Source organism: Olea europaea, unplaced genomic scaffold (genome assembly GCF_002742605.1).
Source record: "Olea europaea var. sylvestris unplaced genomic scaffold, O_europaea_v1 scaffold786, whole genome shotgun sequence".
NCBI classification, from domain to species: domain Eukaryota; kingdom Viridiplantae; phylum Streptophyta; class Magnoliopsida; order Lamiales; family Oleaceae; genus Olea; species Olea europaea.
In genome coordinates this window covers 188,599-204,263 of record NW_019266285.1, presented here as the reverse complement: position 1 = coordinate 204,263, position 15,665 = coordinate 188,599, and the positions used below count along the sequence as shown (strand labels likewise).

At 33.1% G+C, this 15,665-nt stretch overlaps 1 protein-coding gene, 1 long non-coding RNA gene and 1 pseudogene across 5 annotated transcripts in view; 2 read left to right on the top strand and 1 right to left on the bottom strand.

The window, feature by feature from the left end:
- The window catches only part of LOC111391378 ((+)-neomenthol dehydrogenase-like), a 37,873-nt gene extending 31,421 nt beyond the window's left edge, over nucleotides 1–6,452 (top strand). For 3 of the 4 annotated variants that reach the window (XM_023016593.1, XM_023016595.1, XM_023016596.1), the window contains 4 exons: nucleotides 3,579–3,825; nucleotides 4,598–4,699; nucleotides 5,488–5,667; nucleotides 5,896–6,452. In XM_023016593.1, the coding sequence (XP_022872361.1) occupies nucleotides 3,579–3,825; nucleotides 4,598–4,699; nucleotides 5,488–5,667; nucleotides 5,896–6,282 (916 nt within the window). In that variant the 3' untranslated portion in view covers nucleotides 6,283–6,452. Of the gene's footprint in view, nucleotides 1–1,115; nucleotides 1,254–3,578; nucleotides 3,826–4,597; nucleotides 4,700–5,487; nucleotides 5,668–5,895 lie in introns of those variants that run through there. The other variant, XM_023016597.1, reaches the window with a different exon arrangement.
- Nucleotides 1,260–3,233, top strand: LOC111391383. Its single transcript, XR_002702105.1, has 2 exons — nucleotides 1,260–1,744; nucleotides 2,858–3,233. It is a non-coding gene; the product is annotated as an uncharacterized LOC111391383 (long non-coding RNA).
- Nucleotides 6,453–7,318: 866 nt separating the features above from the next.
- On the bottom strand, nucleotides 7,319–9,419 carry LOC111391379 (annotated as a pseudogene).
- Nucleotides 9,420–15,665: the final 6,246 nt, after the last annotated feature.

Below are 15,665 nucleotides of genomic sequence, written 5' to 3'. Positions count from 1 at the left end.
TGCCCCCCCCCCCCCCCCTCCTTGTGTGTTTTGAATTGGAAATCCGAATCCGAATCCTTGGAATTAAGAAGTGCTTCCATCATCTTCTGTTGGGCTTCTTCTTGAATTTTAGTTTGTACATCAATATCATCAGGATTATTGATTGTTACCAAGTTCAAAGTACTATTGTGAAACCAGCCTAGACCATACAGATCTGATTCAAACAAGCACTTGTTGAACCAAGCTCCACTTTTGAGTGGTAATAAAATTTGATTCTAGTTTAACTACTCTATTTGAAGTTCTTTGTGCCTCTTTAGCTCTTTTACAACTTGGAACCCAAGTTGATAGGCCCCATAGAGTTTGCGAGTCAAGGATGGTAGCTGTTTTTGGATTCCTCTAACTGCAAAAGAAAAATTCCAAAAATAATATAAAAGAGATTTGCTATTTGTACATTGGAATTGACATCTTGGTGTCCCCCCTCACAATAGGGGGCTCACGCTCAATAAAAAATTGCTAGCCCCCTATTGTGAGGGCACTTTTGCCCAAGTTTCTACATAGCAAAATCCTATATAAAAATAGTGCATATTTTACAAGGCTTAAATTATAATTTGAACCGGTCAAACTTTTAGTTTTTATTTATGCATTTTGAAGAGGATGGTCCCGTAGGCACATGGTAAGACTGTTTAGTTGATCATGACACCTTAGACCTGAACCATTTAAGTCATGATACATTGGCATATGAGGTCTACTTCATTTATTTCTCTTACTACTTTGGATGAGGAGATGTCATAATTTGAATCATACAAGGTATGAGGTGGCACTATTTAAATTGTTAGTCTTATCGCATGGGCATATAATATCATTTTATTATATATTTTTTCTTGATTTCAAAGGATTCTCGATTTACTATCCAATCCACAACTTATAAGTACTTATAACTATCAGATATGCTCAAATTTAGGATAGAATTTATGAAAAAGTGTTTCTAATTTAATATTGTTAAATCCTTCTTTCAGAAAGAAGGAAAAGAAATTAATTCTTCTTAAAAAATGTCAAATACCGTGCACCAATAATGGTCTTATAAAAACGCTTGAGTAGAAACACGTTTATGGACCACAACTAAAAGTTGATTTGGCAGTATATGTTTGAAATGGAGTAGCTAGGTGGAAGTTACTTGCCTTTTGTCTATATTAATATATATTTAGTACTAATCTTCAAACTGAGCAGAAGAGGAGTGAAAGTGCAGAAACAATGAACAATCAGTCGTCAAACAGGTAAATTAACTTGCTTTCAATCAAGTTACTAAGCCTGATGTAGCTATGAACTGGAAGATGTTGTCGATAAATAGAAATATGTTTTATTCATTAACATCTTGAAAATATTCCACCGTAGTTTGGTCAGTCAAACCACTCCAAAATCCTTTATTATTATTATTATTATTATTATTATTATTATTATTATTATTATTGATCTGAGAGTTACTTCTTCTGATCTATTTTTTTGCCCATATTAGGTATTGGTATGCACTCCAATTTTGTTCTCTCTATAGAGAAGATATATAATAGACATTTGTAATCAATCATTTACCTCTTGGAGGAGAAGTAATAGTATTTCATTGTTCCAAGTATATATGGATTAATGAAAATAAAATCCATGTATTAGAAAAGAAAATTATCCATGATGTCGAAAGTTTAGGCTGCGAACCCTTTGTTTTCTTGAACTCATCTTCACATCCTGATTTAAAGGTGGCTCAACCCTTAGGCAGGTGAGACATTGCCTCAAATCCTATATTATATAAGGCCACAAATTTTAGAGGCTTTGATACTAGTTTTATTTCTTTACACTTTCTACTTATTAATAGAAAGGTATCATCAGAGTTTTTTTCCCAAGTACCCAAATTGCTTGATCTCACTCCGTTGATCTTGGTACCTTTCTTGGAGATTTTGTCCCAACAGCAGTACTACTGAATACATAGATGACAAGAGAGGAAATGAAGATTTAGAAAAGCTCAAAGGCTTTGGTCTCTCTGAGAATGTTGTGTTTCATCAACTTGATGTGATGGATCCAACTAGTATTGCTTCCCTTGCCAATTTCATAACAAACATTTATAGGAAGCTTGATATTTTGGTATGAATTCTTAGTAAGGCGGAAAAGTAAGAACTGACTAATTTTTTTTTATGAGTCTGGACACACTAAACTCTGATTTAGTGATTCGTATCTGTAAAAGACGAATTAGGAGCCACTGACTTAAACTAAATTTAGATTTTGATAAAACTTGACTAAATATGTGGTTGAAAAGTTGATAAAAACTACGGGTCTCATGAATATATAGTTAAAATAAATTGTTAATTTTTATTAACTTTTTTAGATACACCAAACGTGTGCAAAATTTACAATGTTGATGGAAGACTTCATACAATGTATGCAATGAAGACTTAATATACATTAAACATTATGGTAAGACCGTATCTTGTTAAATCCTTCAAAAAAGTTAAAAAAATGTCAAATCCTGTTCACCAATAATGGTCTCAATATATTCAAAATAAATTAATAATCTTATAATTTTAATTAAAAAATAAGAATCTTACAATGAAGTTCTTGTCTCCATTATGGAAAATGAAGCATTTGATTAAAAACATGTTTATGGACCGCAGTTCAAAGTTAAATTGGCAGTATAATTTTTGAAGTGGAGTAGGTAGGAGTGACTTGTCTTTTGTTTGTGTGTGTGTGTGTGTGTATATATATATATATATATATATAAAAGAGAGAGTAATATTAAGCTTCTCTGGCCAAAATGAGGCCCCTTCGAATTCTGGGCCTGAAGCGCAGCCTCGTTAGCCTCGGCACAAGACCGGCTCTGGGCTCAACCCTTAGGCAGGTGAGACATTGCCTAAGGTCCTATATTTATACAAGGCCACAATTTTAGAACATTTTCCCCTCTTTCTACTAACTAATAGAACAGTTATTGTAAGAGTTTTTCCTACAGTACCCAAATTGCTTGAGCTCGCTCCATTGATCTTGGTAACTTTCTTGGAGATTCCATCCCAACATAAATACTAATGAGTTCATACCCAAATGGTTGTGTGGCAATTTTGATACTCAGTACCAGATAGAGATGGCAATTTAGCTCTCGCGGCTCAGGCTGCCCATGGCTCGATTGGGAAAAAGCCTGATCTAGCCCAACTCGAGGCTCAACCTGAGCCCTCATTTTGGGTATCGAGCTGAGCCCCGAGCTGGCTCGTTAAAAAAAAAAAGGCAATAGAGAGGTGCCTTTAAAAAGGCAATATGTGTTGCCAGTCATATAAAAAAAATTGAGCCTACTCGACTCGGTAAGGCCCGAGCCGAAAGCTCAGTCGAGCCTCGAGTTTTTCGTCGAGCTTTTGCTCAACTTGGACAAAAAAAATCCGTCTTAATTTTACTTCGATTCACAAGTTGGTTTGATTCAACTCGTTGACATTCCTAGTACCAAACAAGATTAGATAGTATTAAGGGAAAAAAATAAAAAAAATCATGTCTATCGTATTGTCTAATCTTATTTGATATACTTGATATTGTTCATCTAACAAGCCCTTACCGTTTTCATCTTTTTATTTATCTAGGTATGCAGTTGTGACAGGGGCAAATAAAGGAATAGGGTTTGAGCTATGTAGGCAGTTGGCATGTAAAGGAGTCATTGTGGTTTTGACAGCCAGAGATGAGAAGAGAGGCAATGAAGCTCTAGAAAAGCTCAAAGGCTTTGCTCTCTCTGAAAATGTTGTGTTTCATCAACTTGATGTAATGGATCCAACTAGTATTGCTTCCCTTGCCAATTTCATCAAAAACATTTATGGGAAGCTTGATATTTTGGTATGAATTTTTCTTCTTTTTTCAATGTTTTTTATTTTCTAAATTTTGTCCTTTTTTATTTTTTTTGGCCCAATTTTTTTGTGTTTATTGGTTAATCTATTCTATAAGGATGATAGAATTTCGGGGAAAACGTCAAAATAGGGACAGGTAGATTAAAAGTAACATAGCCTGCGGAAGTGGCTATACTTGTTGTTTTTAGACTTCGAGAAGATATGGAGGAGCAAAAAAGTTTTCATCTAGCCAACCTCAAAAAAGTAGCGAAATTTTATATAACAAGCTTAGTTACATCCCATATTATGGTAGAAAAAAGAAAGAAAAAATCTCCTGACCTCGATTTTTTGGACAAAATTGGCTGCCATAAAATAGGGGCCGGGCTGGGCCTCTACAAAGTCAGCTCATTTAACACTTCTAGCTATTCATTATGCAACCAATGTGGATCCAATGCATGCTTAAGAAATCACCTACTGTTCCTGAGTAGCTAAGTAGTAGAATAGTTCACTCTGAACTACATTTCAACATAGTTGAGATTTTTTCTCATATTATAAAATTAAGAATTGTTCATCTTTCTTTATTAATTAATGTGGGGAAGCAATAATGCTGCTTTTAAGCTCGTGGACTTGATCACTCAAATGATGATCACCGAATGCCATAAAAGGTTTAGCTTCACCTCACTTGATATTAATCAATTTTTAGATGAGATAGTTAAAGCCTGTTCCTACAATTAGTTTTTTTATTATGAACCGTTATTTTAAAAAATCTGAAAATTTTGCAGGTGAATAATGCTGGTATGATTGGAGTAAGTATAGAGGGAGATGTCTTAGTTATTAAAGATATAATTGAGGCAGATGTAGTTTCAATTCCTGATGACACCAAGGTTGGTCTTTGACTCTTTGTACTATATTTATTTCATCACTCAACTGAAAACTTCAGGTGAAATTGAATACTATTAGTTGTGAATAAAATGTTTACTGCTAATGACACTTTAAGACAAACATAATACAAGACGATCAGACATTATAATTGACGAAATTTTTAACTTCTTTCTATTTCTTTATATTGTTGAGTGCTATAAAGTCAGTCTACCGAACAAGTTAATTGTTCGTACATGAAAAAGTCTGTATGCAGGGAGATATATCACCTTTTCATAGAATATGGAAATCACTTCAATTGTTATTCCTATTGAGTTTTTTGATTCAAAATGTTAACATGTTTTCATAGAAACTAGAATGTTTGGAGGAAGTAAATGACTAAATGAGGATGTTATAATGGATGCATGTGTGATCATGGTAAAATAGATAAGATAAGAAATAGTAGACTAAAGCAGTCGGGACATTTTTTGTTTTTTTTATTTGCTTTGTAAAATTAAAGAAAAGTTATGATATTACACAGAATAACAGGTTAAGAAATTGACAAATTATGTGTTTGAGATGTGTCTTGTATATACCTAAATAGGCTCTTATGCTGCTATCAATACAATAGGTTAAAAGAGGAAATGGTAAACCAAAACTAACATGATCATTGTAGTTTTAAAAGGTACAGTCCATTTGGATCTTTGAGTAGTTTACGCAGTAGTGAAGAGAGATTTATGCAGTCGACCACTAATTTATAGAACTTAAAGGCAGGATCATTTCAATAACAGATTTTCTTTCTTCAATAATGCAGCCACAAGAAGCTCATATCGCAGCAAATGGAAAACTTGTTCAGACATATGAATGGGCAGAACAATGTTTGCAAACTAACTATTATGGTACAAAGAGAATGATTGAAGCATTTATTCCACTCTTAAGGTTGTCTGATACGCCAAGGATTGTGAATGTGTCTTCTCTCATGGGTATATTGAAGGTAAAAGTTATTTACTTCTGTGGAAAAAGAATTTCGGATGACCAAAATAGTGAAGAAAATTAAAAAGAACCGCGTTTTTAAAAATTTTGTATAAAGTGACCTTACTTTTAGTAATTAAGGGTGAGCCAACCTAAGATAATTTAGGGGATTATAAAAACTTGAATTTTGGAACAGAACACAACTCTTCAAGAACCTGACATATGCTATTTCTCATGATCCCACATCCAGTTTCAGTCCAATGAATGGGCAAAACAAGTGCTAAGCAATGCAGAAGAACTCACAGAAGATAAAGTAGATAATGTGCTCAACAAGTTTCTTCAAGACTTCAAAGAAAACTCATTGAAAGTCAATGGCTGGCCGGAACATGTACCTGCATACAGATTGTCGAAGTCTGCCATTAATGCCTATACAAGAATTATTGCCAAAAAATACCCTAATTTCTACATCAACTGCGTGTGTCCTGGATATGTGAAAACTGATATAAATGCCAATACTGGTTCATTGACTGTTGAAGAGGGTGCAGATAGTTTGTTGAAGCTGGCAATGCTGCCGGATGGGATGGCCACGCCCCCATCTGGACTGTTCTTTTACCGGCAGAATGTATCGAACTTCTAATAGTTTGGTCCTTTCAAATGTTATATTTCTCAAGTAAATGTATGGGGTTTGAATTGAATAAAGATTTATGTATTCATGATATTGGTAATGGATTTTCTTCTTAAATCCATTGAAGGACATGTTAGTTTGAGATTTATTTGTGATATTATCAAAACTGGAGTTTGAAATCATTGTTTGTTGTTCCATTTTGATGTTGCATTGCAAATTTAAACTAATTAAATTAATCTCAAACAAAAGTATTTTTGTGTGTTTGTGCACTCGGTTTTTTTTCATGTGCACGACCTTGTATTATAAGGTTGGTATGTATTGTATATTTCACGTCTCAAATTCTTATAATGGACTTGTTTTTTTCTCTATGGAGGGTTACGTACAATCTAGATTTGATGACTTTACGCATACCAATGCGTTTTTAGTGACATTTCGGCAAACAATCTCCAAAGGCTCAATAATCAAATTTTTAGACTCTAAACTGACTATTTAGCTTGAGAAAAATTGAGCCACTATACACGTCTACCTAATCTTTTAATAAGTATTTAGACAATTGCATGCAAATATTAGCGTATAATTAAGTTAATATTTATCAATAATTCTAGAAAGTTTTCAATTTAGGAGAATCGCATCAAGTTGGTCTCCAACTTCCATTTATAGCATCTAAATTCTTAACCTTTTAAGGTTCTAATACTTTTGACCACAATGAACCCTAAAAAGTACATGATTCCCAGGGCCTGCCGGCTCTGTGTTGCCCCAGCCACTCCCCTCCCCTTGAGACGGGGCACTTTAGGAGGACTAGTTGAAGGAAATTTTTTATTTTTATTTTGTCTTTCATTTATTCTCAGTTGAAGTTTCAGGCTTTGCAAAATACAATACTTATGGCCCAGTTCAATTTTTTGAGGACTATAGTTTCCCTACGGTTTCAGAATATATATTTTGTTTAGACAAAATTACACCACATTTTTAACAAGCTTAAAAAATCACTAGAATTCATCTAAACTCATAAACAAAGTAAGAAACCCTAAACTGATATATATATTAGCGTGTGTGCTTATGACATGTTCGGTACAGAGGATTTAACAGTAGTGACAAAATTAAGGAACAAAATAAGATAACACCTTATTTATTATTGTGTCTTTGTCCTACCTAGTATTGTCTACCAAACATACACTTAGAAATGTACCAAACATGCACTTAGGAATGTTCTTCTACTTTATCAGCTTCCTCTGGTTCAGTGTCTGCCACAACCTCCTTTGGCAGCTCCTCCTCCCCGGCCTCTGCCCCTGACTCAGCGTCAGCATCGACAGCTTCCACATTACTGCCACTTCTCTTGTGAGCAGATTTAATATGCTGGTAGTTTCCTTTCTCCATGAAGAGCTGCTGGAAATGGTGCTTGCAGTATAGAATTCCATCAAGAGCAGCATATGATGAATGTGTGAGTGGACAGCCACCATGGGCACACTTGAAGCATGACTTGTGGTATGATTCTCCCTCCATTGTCATCTGTTTGGTATGTGCAAATTCAAGAAAAAAATGGATAGAAAATACAGTTTGCAGATGAAGGAATTTATCGTTATCAATTTTATGAGTATTTATTCGTGGAGGTGAATGCGTATGTTACAAGCTATATATAATGGCAGACTAATCATTTTATTTAATAGCTTAAGATATATGTATCTTGAGTACATGATCAATGTCACAAACCTTCTCAAGTGGGTACACAATTTTGTTACAAGAAGCACATTTGTCTTGGGTTCCAGAGAACATGGTCGAGACCTTGCTCGGCGCCCTTGTCTGCATAAATAACGAATAATACCAAAAACAAAAAAAAAAACAAAAAAAAAAAAAAGGAAGAAGAAGAAATTAGGTTGACTTTATTTGCCAAGTGCATATACTAAGTAGTGTAAACCTATTTTGTCAAAGATGAAATAATATTTAAAAATTGTTTGTAGTCATTTTAAATTAAAAATAAAAATTAGTGGTAAATTAGTGAGTAATACTTATGAATTCACGAAATATGTGAATAAAAAATGATTTCACTGATTATAAACAAGAGGTAAAACAAGGTTTGGATTAGTTGACACTCAAAAAAAAATAAAAAGGATTTTCCAATAAGTTAAACTTGAAAATTAAGTTTTGAAATAGTCATCAAACCATTTTCAATAGAAATTAATTCATGAGCGTACCAGTGAATTTTCCCTCTCATGCTTTGCTGCTTAAACAATAGTCCAACAACAAAAAAGAATAATTAGCAAAAATAGTAAAATTAATAGTAAGAAAGTTCTACATAATTTAGTGATTATTAGGGTTTCTCACAAGTTTGAAAATTTTTGCTAAAATTTCCAGACTCCTTGAAAAGTTGTTCAAAATGTGGCTTGCAATATAGGACTCCATCCATGGAGGAGTAGTTGCTCATCTGCAAAATGAATATTACACACCCAAAATGACTTGGATTTGTGAAATAAAAACAATAACAACATTTTGATAAATTTCACTATTTGCTTTGACTTAAGTTTATCCTGTTATTTTTTGGGGAAAAAGAAAAAAGTTAACGAAGGGAAAATCACAAAACTACGTATTAAGAACAATAAATGACTCGAGATGAAACTAAAAGACCTCATAAATTTTTATAATATAATTAACTGAAAGACTCAAATACAAAAATAACATTTGTAGACATTTTATATGACGATTCCATAGTTAAAAATGACTTCTCTTTAAACCCGGCGTATAAAAAATTAACACATTTATAGCTATATGAAATGCAATTACGTCAATTTTTAAAATTATTTTGCTAAAATGATTTTCAAAAGCTGATGAAATATTGTATAGAAAGCTACCTCCCATTAAAACTTACATAGCACTAATGTAAACAAAAGTTTTCGAAAATTTAATTGAGTGAAAATCATATAAACTACAAACAAAAAAAATGTTACATGACGATCATTGTTAAAATAATGGGGTGAAGAGAGAATATATATATATATACATATATACCACGAGAGTTCCTTTGCAATGGCAGCATTTGAAGCATGATTTATGATAAGTTGTTCCATCAGCAGACAACAAATCAACAAAATAAACAGTCTTGTCACAACCCTTGCATTTATCCAAAGTGCCTGTGAATGTAGACATTATTAATTTTCTCGAAACTGAATTTTGGAGGATCAAAACCAAAACATTCGACAAGGCAAATTTCTGTTCTTTTTTGTTTTGTCAAAATGAGACTGATTTTACACGGCTAACAATTGGATTTCTGTGTTTAGCTATGGAGGACACGTGATTGGAGATCCCATTAATATGAGAAGATATAATTTGTGAAATGTGGATGTAATGTGCTTCAATGAGAATGAAGATAGGCTATTTTTTCGAGTCATTCCCATGAAAACTTGAAAAACAATGGAAAAAAAGTTTATGTATTTCTTTTTTTAGTGTCAACTGATTTAGGTTTAGATTACACGCCAACAAAAGAACCAAGTAATTCTATTAGAGATTTCCATGGTAGTCTCCTTCGACAAATTTATAAATGATTTATAAAGAGGAATAGTGATCGATATCACGAAAGGTGTGGATAATGATAAGAAGTGGTTATAAATATATTTTTGAAATGGATTTTGCTACACATACATCAAGATTTACATAATGTGTTACATAATGTCACATGTCACGTTATCATTTACCAGTTTAAAACGCAATCAACTTTTTCATCCAATCTTTTCCCTCTACATCATTTTATGTAATTCTTTATGCACGTGTTTTATGTACAAGTAAATCCTTTTAAAATTAATGTTTAATTTTGACTGAATTTATAAAGTATTTATAAATTTGTATCAGTTTTATAGGCTGCGAGACCCTCAATTGTAAGTTCGTTTTTTCCATTCGGTCAAAGATGCTCTAATTTGTGTTTGACTGTAGCGTATTTCCTACAAAGTTTTCTGTTGTCAATGAAGATGGAAGGTTGGAGGTGAATGTACCAATTTATAGAACGAGGAGGGAGAAGTTAAAATTCAACAAACTACCTTCACCCATCGTGGCACGCATGCCAACTTTTCTGAATCAATGCCTTATCTAATCAATAACATACTCAGAAGCATTCACACTAAATTTGAAAACCAAGATTTTGCAATAGATTTTTCAAAATTTTACACAAGATGTTCCAAAGAAAAATAAATAAATAAAAATCTTGAAATTTTTTATTTTTCCCCCCACACCTCTACTCTCTTGGCTCCGTCCCTGAAATCAAATGCTTGATTTTCAGGAATGGTGTGTGAGGAAGTAACACTACAAGAAATCTATCCTTTACCTACAAAATTTTCATTGACAAATTGAAATTTGTAGTCAAAGTTCACTTTTCCCCACAAAATCGATGTTTTGTAAGCTATGATTTCAAATTTTTCAATACTAGAAAGACTTGTGCCCACAAAAATGTTTTTTCTTCCTGACAAAAAATATGACTGGAAAAATCTATCTTTTGACGACAAAAAATGTCAAACATATTTGTAGGCTAATATTCAAGGAAAATTTTCAACTACAATTTTTAATTTTATTCCCCACAAAATGTATATTTGAACTTAAAAACATAAGTAAAAATAAAAAGAGAGAACACCTTTTTTTTTTTGTTCCAAAATTAAAAATTCCTCAAATTACGTAAGTTACCACTACTCTCTGGCTCCAAGGTTTTCCCCAAATTTTTTCATTCCCTCTCTTAAATTTTGCCTGTCGTCCACGATTTCTATGCCTCCAAAAATTTTATCCCTAAAATTATTCATTCCCTCCCTTTGTTGCATATGTTTAGTTGGCCCAAACCTAATTGAAACTCTTCAATTGAAGCAAATTTAGGCTTCGTCTGCAGTTCGAATTATGAGATTTTTGGCTTCTGTTATGGATCGGTTGCTGTGAAATGTTGCTTTATCTACAAATCGATTTCTTTGATATTGTCTTCCAGGTATGTCCATTCCAAGATTATATATTTATAGAGTTTTACTACTACCTGTAATTTCTTTGTATGAATTGCTGCTGAATCCATTAGTAAATGTGTTGTTCGAGAAATTTAAAGTAGATGTTGGAGACTCTAGGGTTTTAGATGTGGTGGAAAAGTGTCAAGATTACTCCATCTCCATGCTCCTTGCCAGACTTTTATTATGTCGGTGGCGGCAGAGCAATGCCCCTATGAATGTTTATTGAGAAATTTAAGCTAGATGTTGGATGCATTCTTTTGTGATCTTTGTCCATGTTTCTTGCTAGACTTTTAGTAATCCAAACATGGCGACCGAGATGGACATTTAGGCCATGAGGATATTTATTCTCCACCCATCACCTGAAAATCTTAGGACAAGAAACAGGAAAGGTCGTCCCGCTTGCCCCGTTTTCTGGAGTTATTGACTTTATTGTTATGTATCATAGCCGAATTAGAAGAGGGCTTGCAAAGATATAGTTCTATTAGGATGTATCCTTATTTTGTCTTTCTATTATGGATCAATCAACATAATAATCAAGTTGCTCTAGATTTTTTCCAAGTGCTATTCTCGACACTTCAGAAGCTTTTATGTTATCTATGTGCTCATCTCTAGACGAGATTTCTTCACCAGAGGATCTCTTTTGTGTTAATTTGACCTTATGCAAGTTTACAGACCTCGATTCATCATTTCTTACAACTAGCAACAATATCTATCACAGAATCGAAACACTAGTAGAATGAGAATATGCAATAAAAAATTTGCACCTTCAATCTAGATTTGCAAGAAGTCAGACTTGTAGTTTCACACATCCCATTACATTATGCTTTCTGGTAAAATAAGTAATTTAAGATTCGAACAAGCACTTGAATGATATAAAACCCACCCAAGACTTGTCCTCTGTATTCCAAAATTAGTCATGGCAGAACTTGAAGCTTCCCATATTTTTTGGAGTTCTTGAAATTTCATTTACTTGTTGAACATCAAGAATTCCAGACCGGGGCTATTTTTGTGTACTTCTTTAGTGTTTCGGCAAGCGGGATTTCAGGCAAGCCCCTGTGATACAGGAAAGGGCTATGATATAAATTTACTGTGATCTTTGTAGTTCATTCCATTTATATATATCATCGTCTTACTATGAAGTCATAACAATCAGCATTATCACACTTCTCAAAAATTACTCCTTATCGGTTGGGTCAAAAAGGAAGATGAAAATCTCATAATTGTTCTTGATGAAAATCTCATAATTGTTCTTGATGAAAATCTCATAATTGTTCTTGATGAAAATCTCATAATTGTTCTTGATGAAAATCTCATAATTGTTCTTGATGAAAATCTCATAATTGTTCTTGATGAAAATCTCATAATTGTTCTTGATGAAAATCTCATAATTGTTCTTGATGAAAATCTCATAATTGTTCTTGATGAGTACGGAGATAATTGTTCTTGAAAATCTCATAATTGTTCTCAAAAATTACTCCTTATCAGTTAAGCTAATCCTTCGTTGTTTGCAATTCTAGCATTTCACACTAGGGAATATCCAGATTAATTTGAATATATGTGGAACATTCATAGCTGGAATTCTGATGCCATGTTTCTTCTGTTTTTTGTTGATGTATTTCTTGAACATTTTACTGTCTGTTGGCTATACATACATCCCCTCTTGGAATTTTTCTTGCACCTCCATGTTGTGTGTTGTAAGAGATGCGACAAAAGGTTGTCGTTTTTTGATAGAATTTCTATACCGATGTTATTACGAGTAAGCATGTGGTTAACATCAGTTTCTCATCAAAGTTAATATAAATCCCGAGATAAAAAATTCCAAAACCATGTTTGGACCCCATGAACCAGATATATACATATTTTTCACTCATCAATTTGCTTTCTTGACATTTTTAGAACCTGAAAATGATGGTAGAACTTCTTAAATATTTGTTCTGGTCTATTTCTATGATTAATCCTTCCAATTCCTTTCTTGCTGTGTACTATAATTTTTGCTGTCTTGTTACATTTAAATCATAACATGGACTGTTTGGCTTGAGTATAGAATGCTAAGGTTTGTCTTCAATATGGTGGACTTAGTATTCTGTGCGTAGACAGCAGATAATAATAGTACTTTTGTCCAAAACCATTTAACACGAGCAAAATCAAACTTAGCTATGTGGTTCAATTCATCTCAAAATCAGGATTCTTTTACTCGTAAGGCCAATTTGAATTTGAAATTAACAAGTATGGAAATGTACTCCCAAGCTAGAAATGAGTTAAAATACATGTGCATTGAAACTGTTAAACATAGCAACTTCAAACCTAGCTCAAGAAATATTTCGAAAAACATCTCTCACACATCAAACTTTAATATGTTTGGGCTTATTGTTGGAAACATTGGGGCATTCCCAGATAAGCCGTTGTAGGCACTTGTCACAATTATAAAGAACTACTCGTATGAATATGAATTCCTTATATATGTTCATTATTTTATCTCTTTATCAATTAATTTTGTTTCAACTATTTTCTAAAGAGCAAGTATTTAAAAAGAAAAATTGGAAAACTCATGTAATAGGCACAATAGAAAGTGAAAATGTTCATAGAGTTGAAGAAAATAATGAGGCATTGGAAAAAGAAGTACAATCATCGTACTGGTTCACGTCCTTTTGATTGCATGGTCAAAATGTGTTTGAGAGATGATTATATTTCTTAGCTTGTGCTATGTCTCTTGTGTGCAGTTGTGTTATCTCTTGCAAACTTTGATTTTATAGACTGTTTTATATATCTTGTTGGTTATGTTTGTAGGATGAAATAATTGTCAAAGAGCATGAATATCTTATAGAGAGGCAAAGGATCAGCAACTTCCTAAAGATATCCTTTTGGAGGAGATACCGATAGATGATTTTGATGCCGGAATTAATGTCATGATGTTCGTTCTAGGTACGAAGCCCAGGCGCCAAATTCTTGGGTTAGGGGATGGTCGCCTTCGAGACATTAGAATATCTTCTTCCAATGTACACAATTTGGGGAAGGAGTTGGAAGCAGAACGTGCTACTCGAAAGGTAGTCGATGTGGCTTGAGTAAACATGGAGCAAAATATGCAAAACAAGTTAAAGGTTGTTGAGCAACAATTCAATTCTATATTACAATCTTGGAATCATTCTATGCACCAACTATGTGATAAAGTTCCTGACTTTATTGTGCCACCATTTATACCATTGTCAATAGAGAAAAATCGTAATGAGAAAGATGATACTATTGAGGATGAAGAGAATAATTTCGATGAGAATCAGTGTATGTCTAATTCACGAGACTGAAGAGTCATGTTTTTTATTTGCATAACAATAGATATATAGCATGTTTGCTTTGCTTATTTTAACTTAAAATGCAATCATACTTGGTGAAACTCATTTATTCGTGTTTTGATGAAATATTTTGGATTCAATGCTGATTGACATTACGTTTTAATTGATTTATTATGATTTTTGTATCTTTATATTATTTTGAATGAGGTTAAAAAAAATAGTATAATATAAATAAAAAAATAAAAAATATAGAAATAGTTTAATTTTTCCCTACAAATTCTTTTTTAATAGCCCATAAATATTATTTCCCCACTAAAAATTATTTACAGAAAAACATGGTTCAGCCCACAAAGTAATTTGTTCCATGTTGTCACAAACTTTTAATTGTAGGGAAACATGTTTACGCTTGGCCCACAAATAAATTTTCCACACAAAATATTATTTGTGAGGACGAACACGATTTAGCCGATAAGATAATTTGTAGGGACAAACGAAATCACTTCGTGTGTAGAAGTAAATTTAGCAGATGAATTAATTTGTCGGACGAAAATTTACGCAACAAATTGTATTCGTCTCCAAATGGTTCGTAGGGATAAACCTTATCCCACAAACTTCAAAAATTTGTCGTCTTATACCTATCCCCTCGATGTTTACCCTACAAACATGCCTACAAACTTTTTTGGTCTGCAAAGGTATTTCCCCACAAATAAGAGTCTTTCCCCACAAATAAATTTTGTAGGGAAAATATAAAATTCTTGTAGTGTAATTAGGTTATACCAGAGTGGTTGACCTCGACACTATTTAGTGCTTGACCTAGGGGAACCAAGCCAAGGACCATAAGCAGACCCAAGGTGGGTCACGTGACCCACCAATTTTCTGAAAATTGGATTTATTTATTTTTTTATTAAAGCATGATATTTTATTAATTCTCCTGCTTCACTCTATACATGGGAGCACTGTTTTGAAGAGGCATATAATCATATTGTAATTTTGTGTAATATATGAATTTTTGATACTCATTTGATCAAATACTTAATTTGAAGCAAATGTAAGAGAAAGTATCCTAAATAAAAACTAATTTGTTCAAGAGAATAAACTTCTTCTCTTGGAGTGTTTTTGTAAGTGTGCTCCTACGTTTTCTACGAAA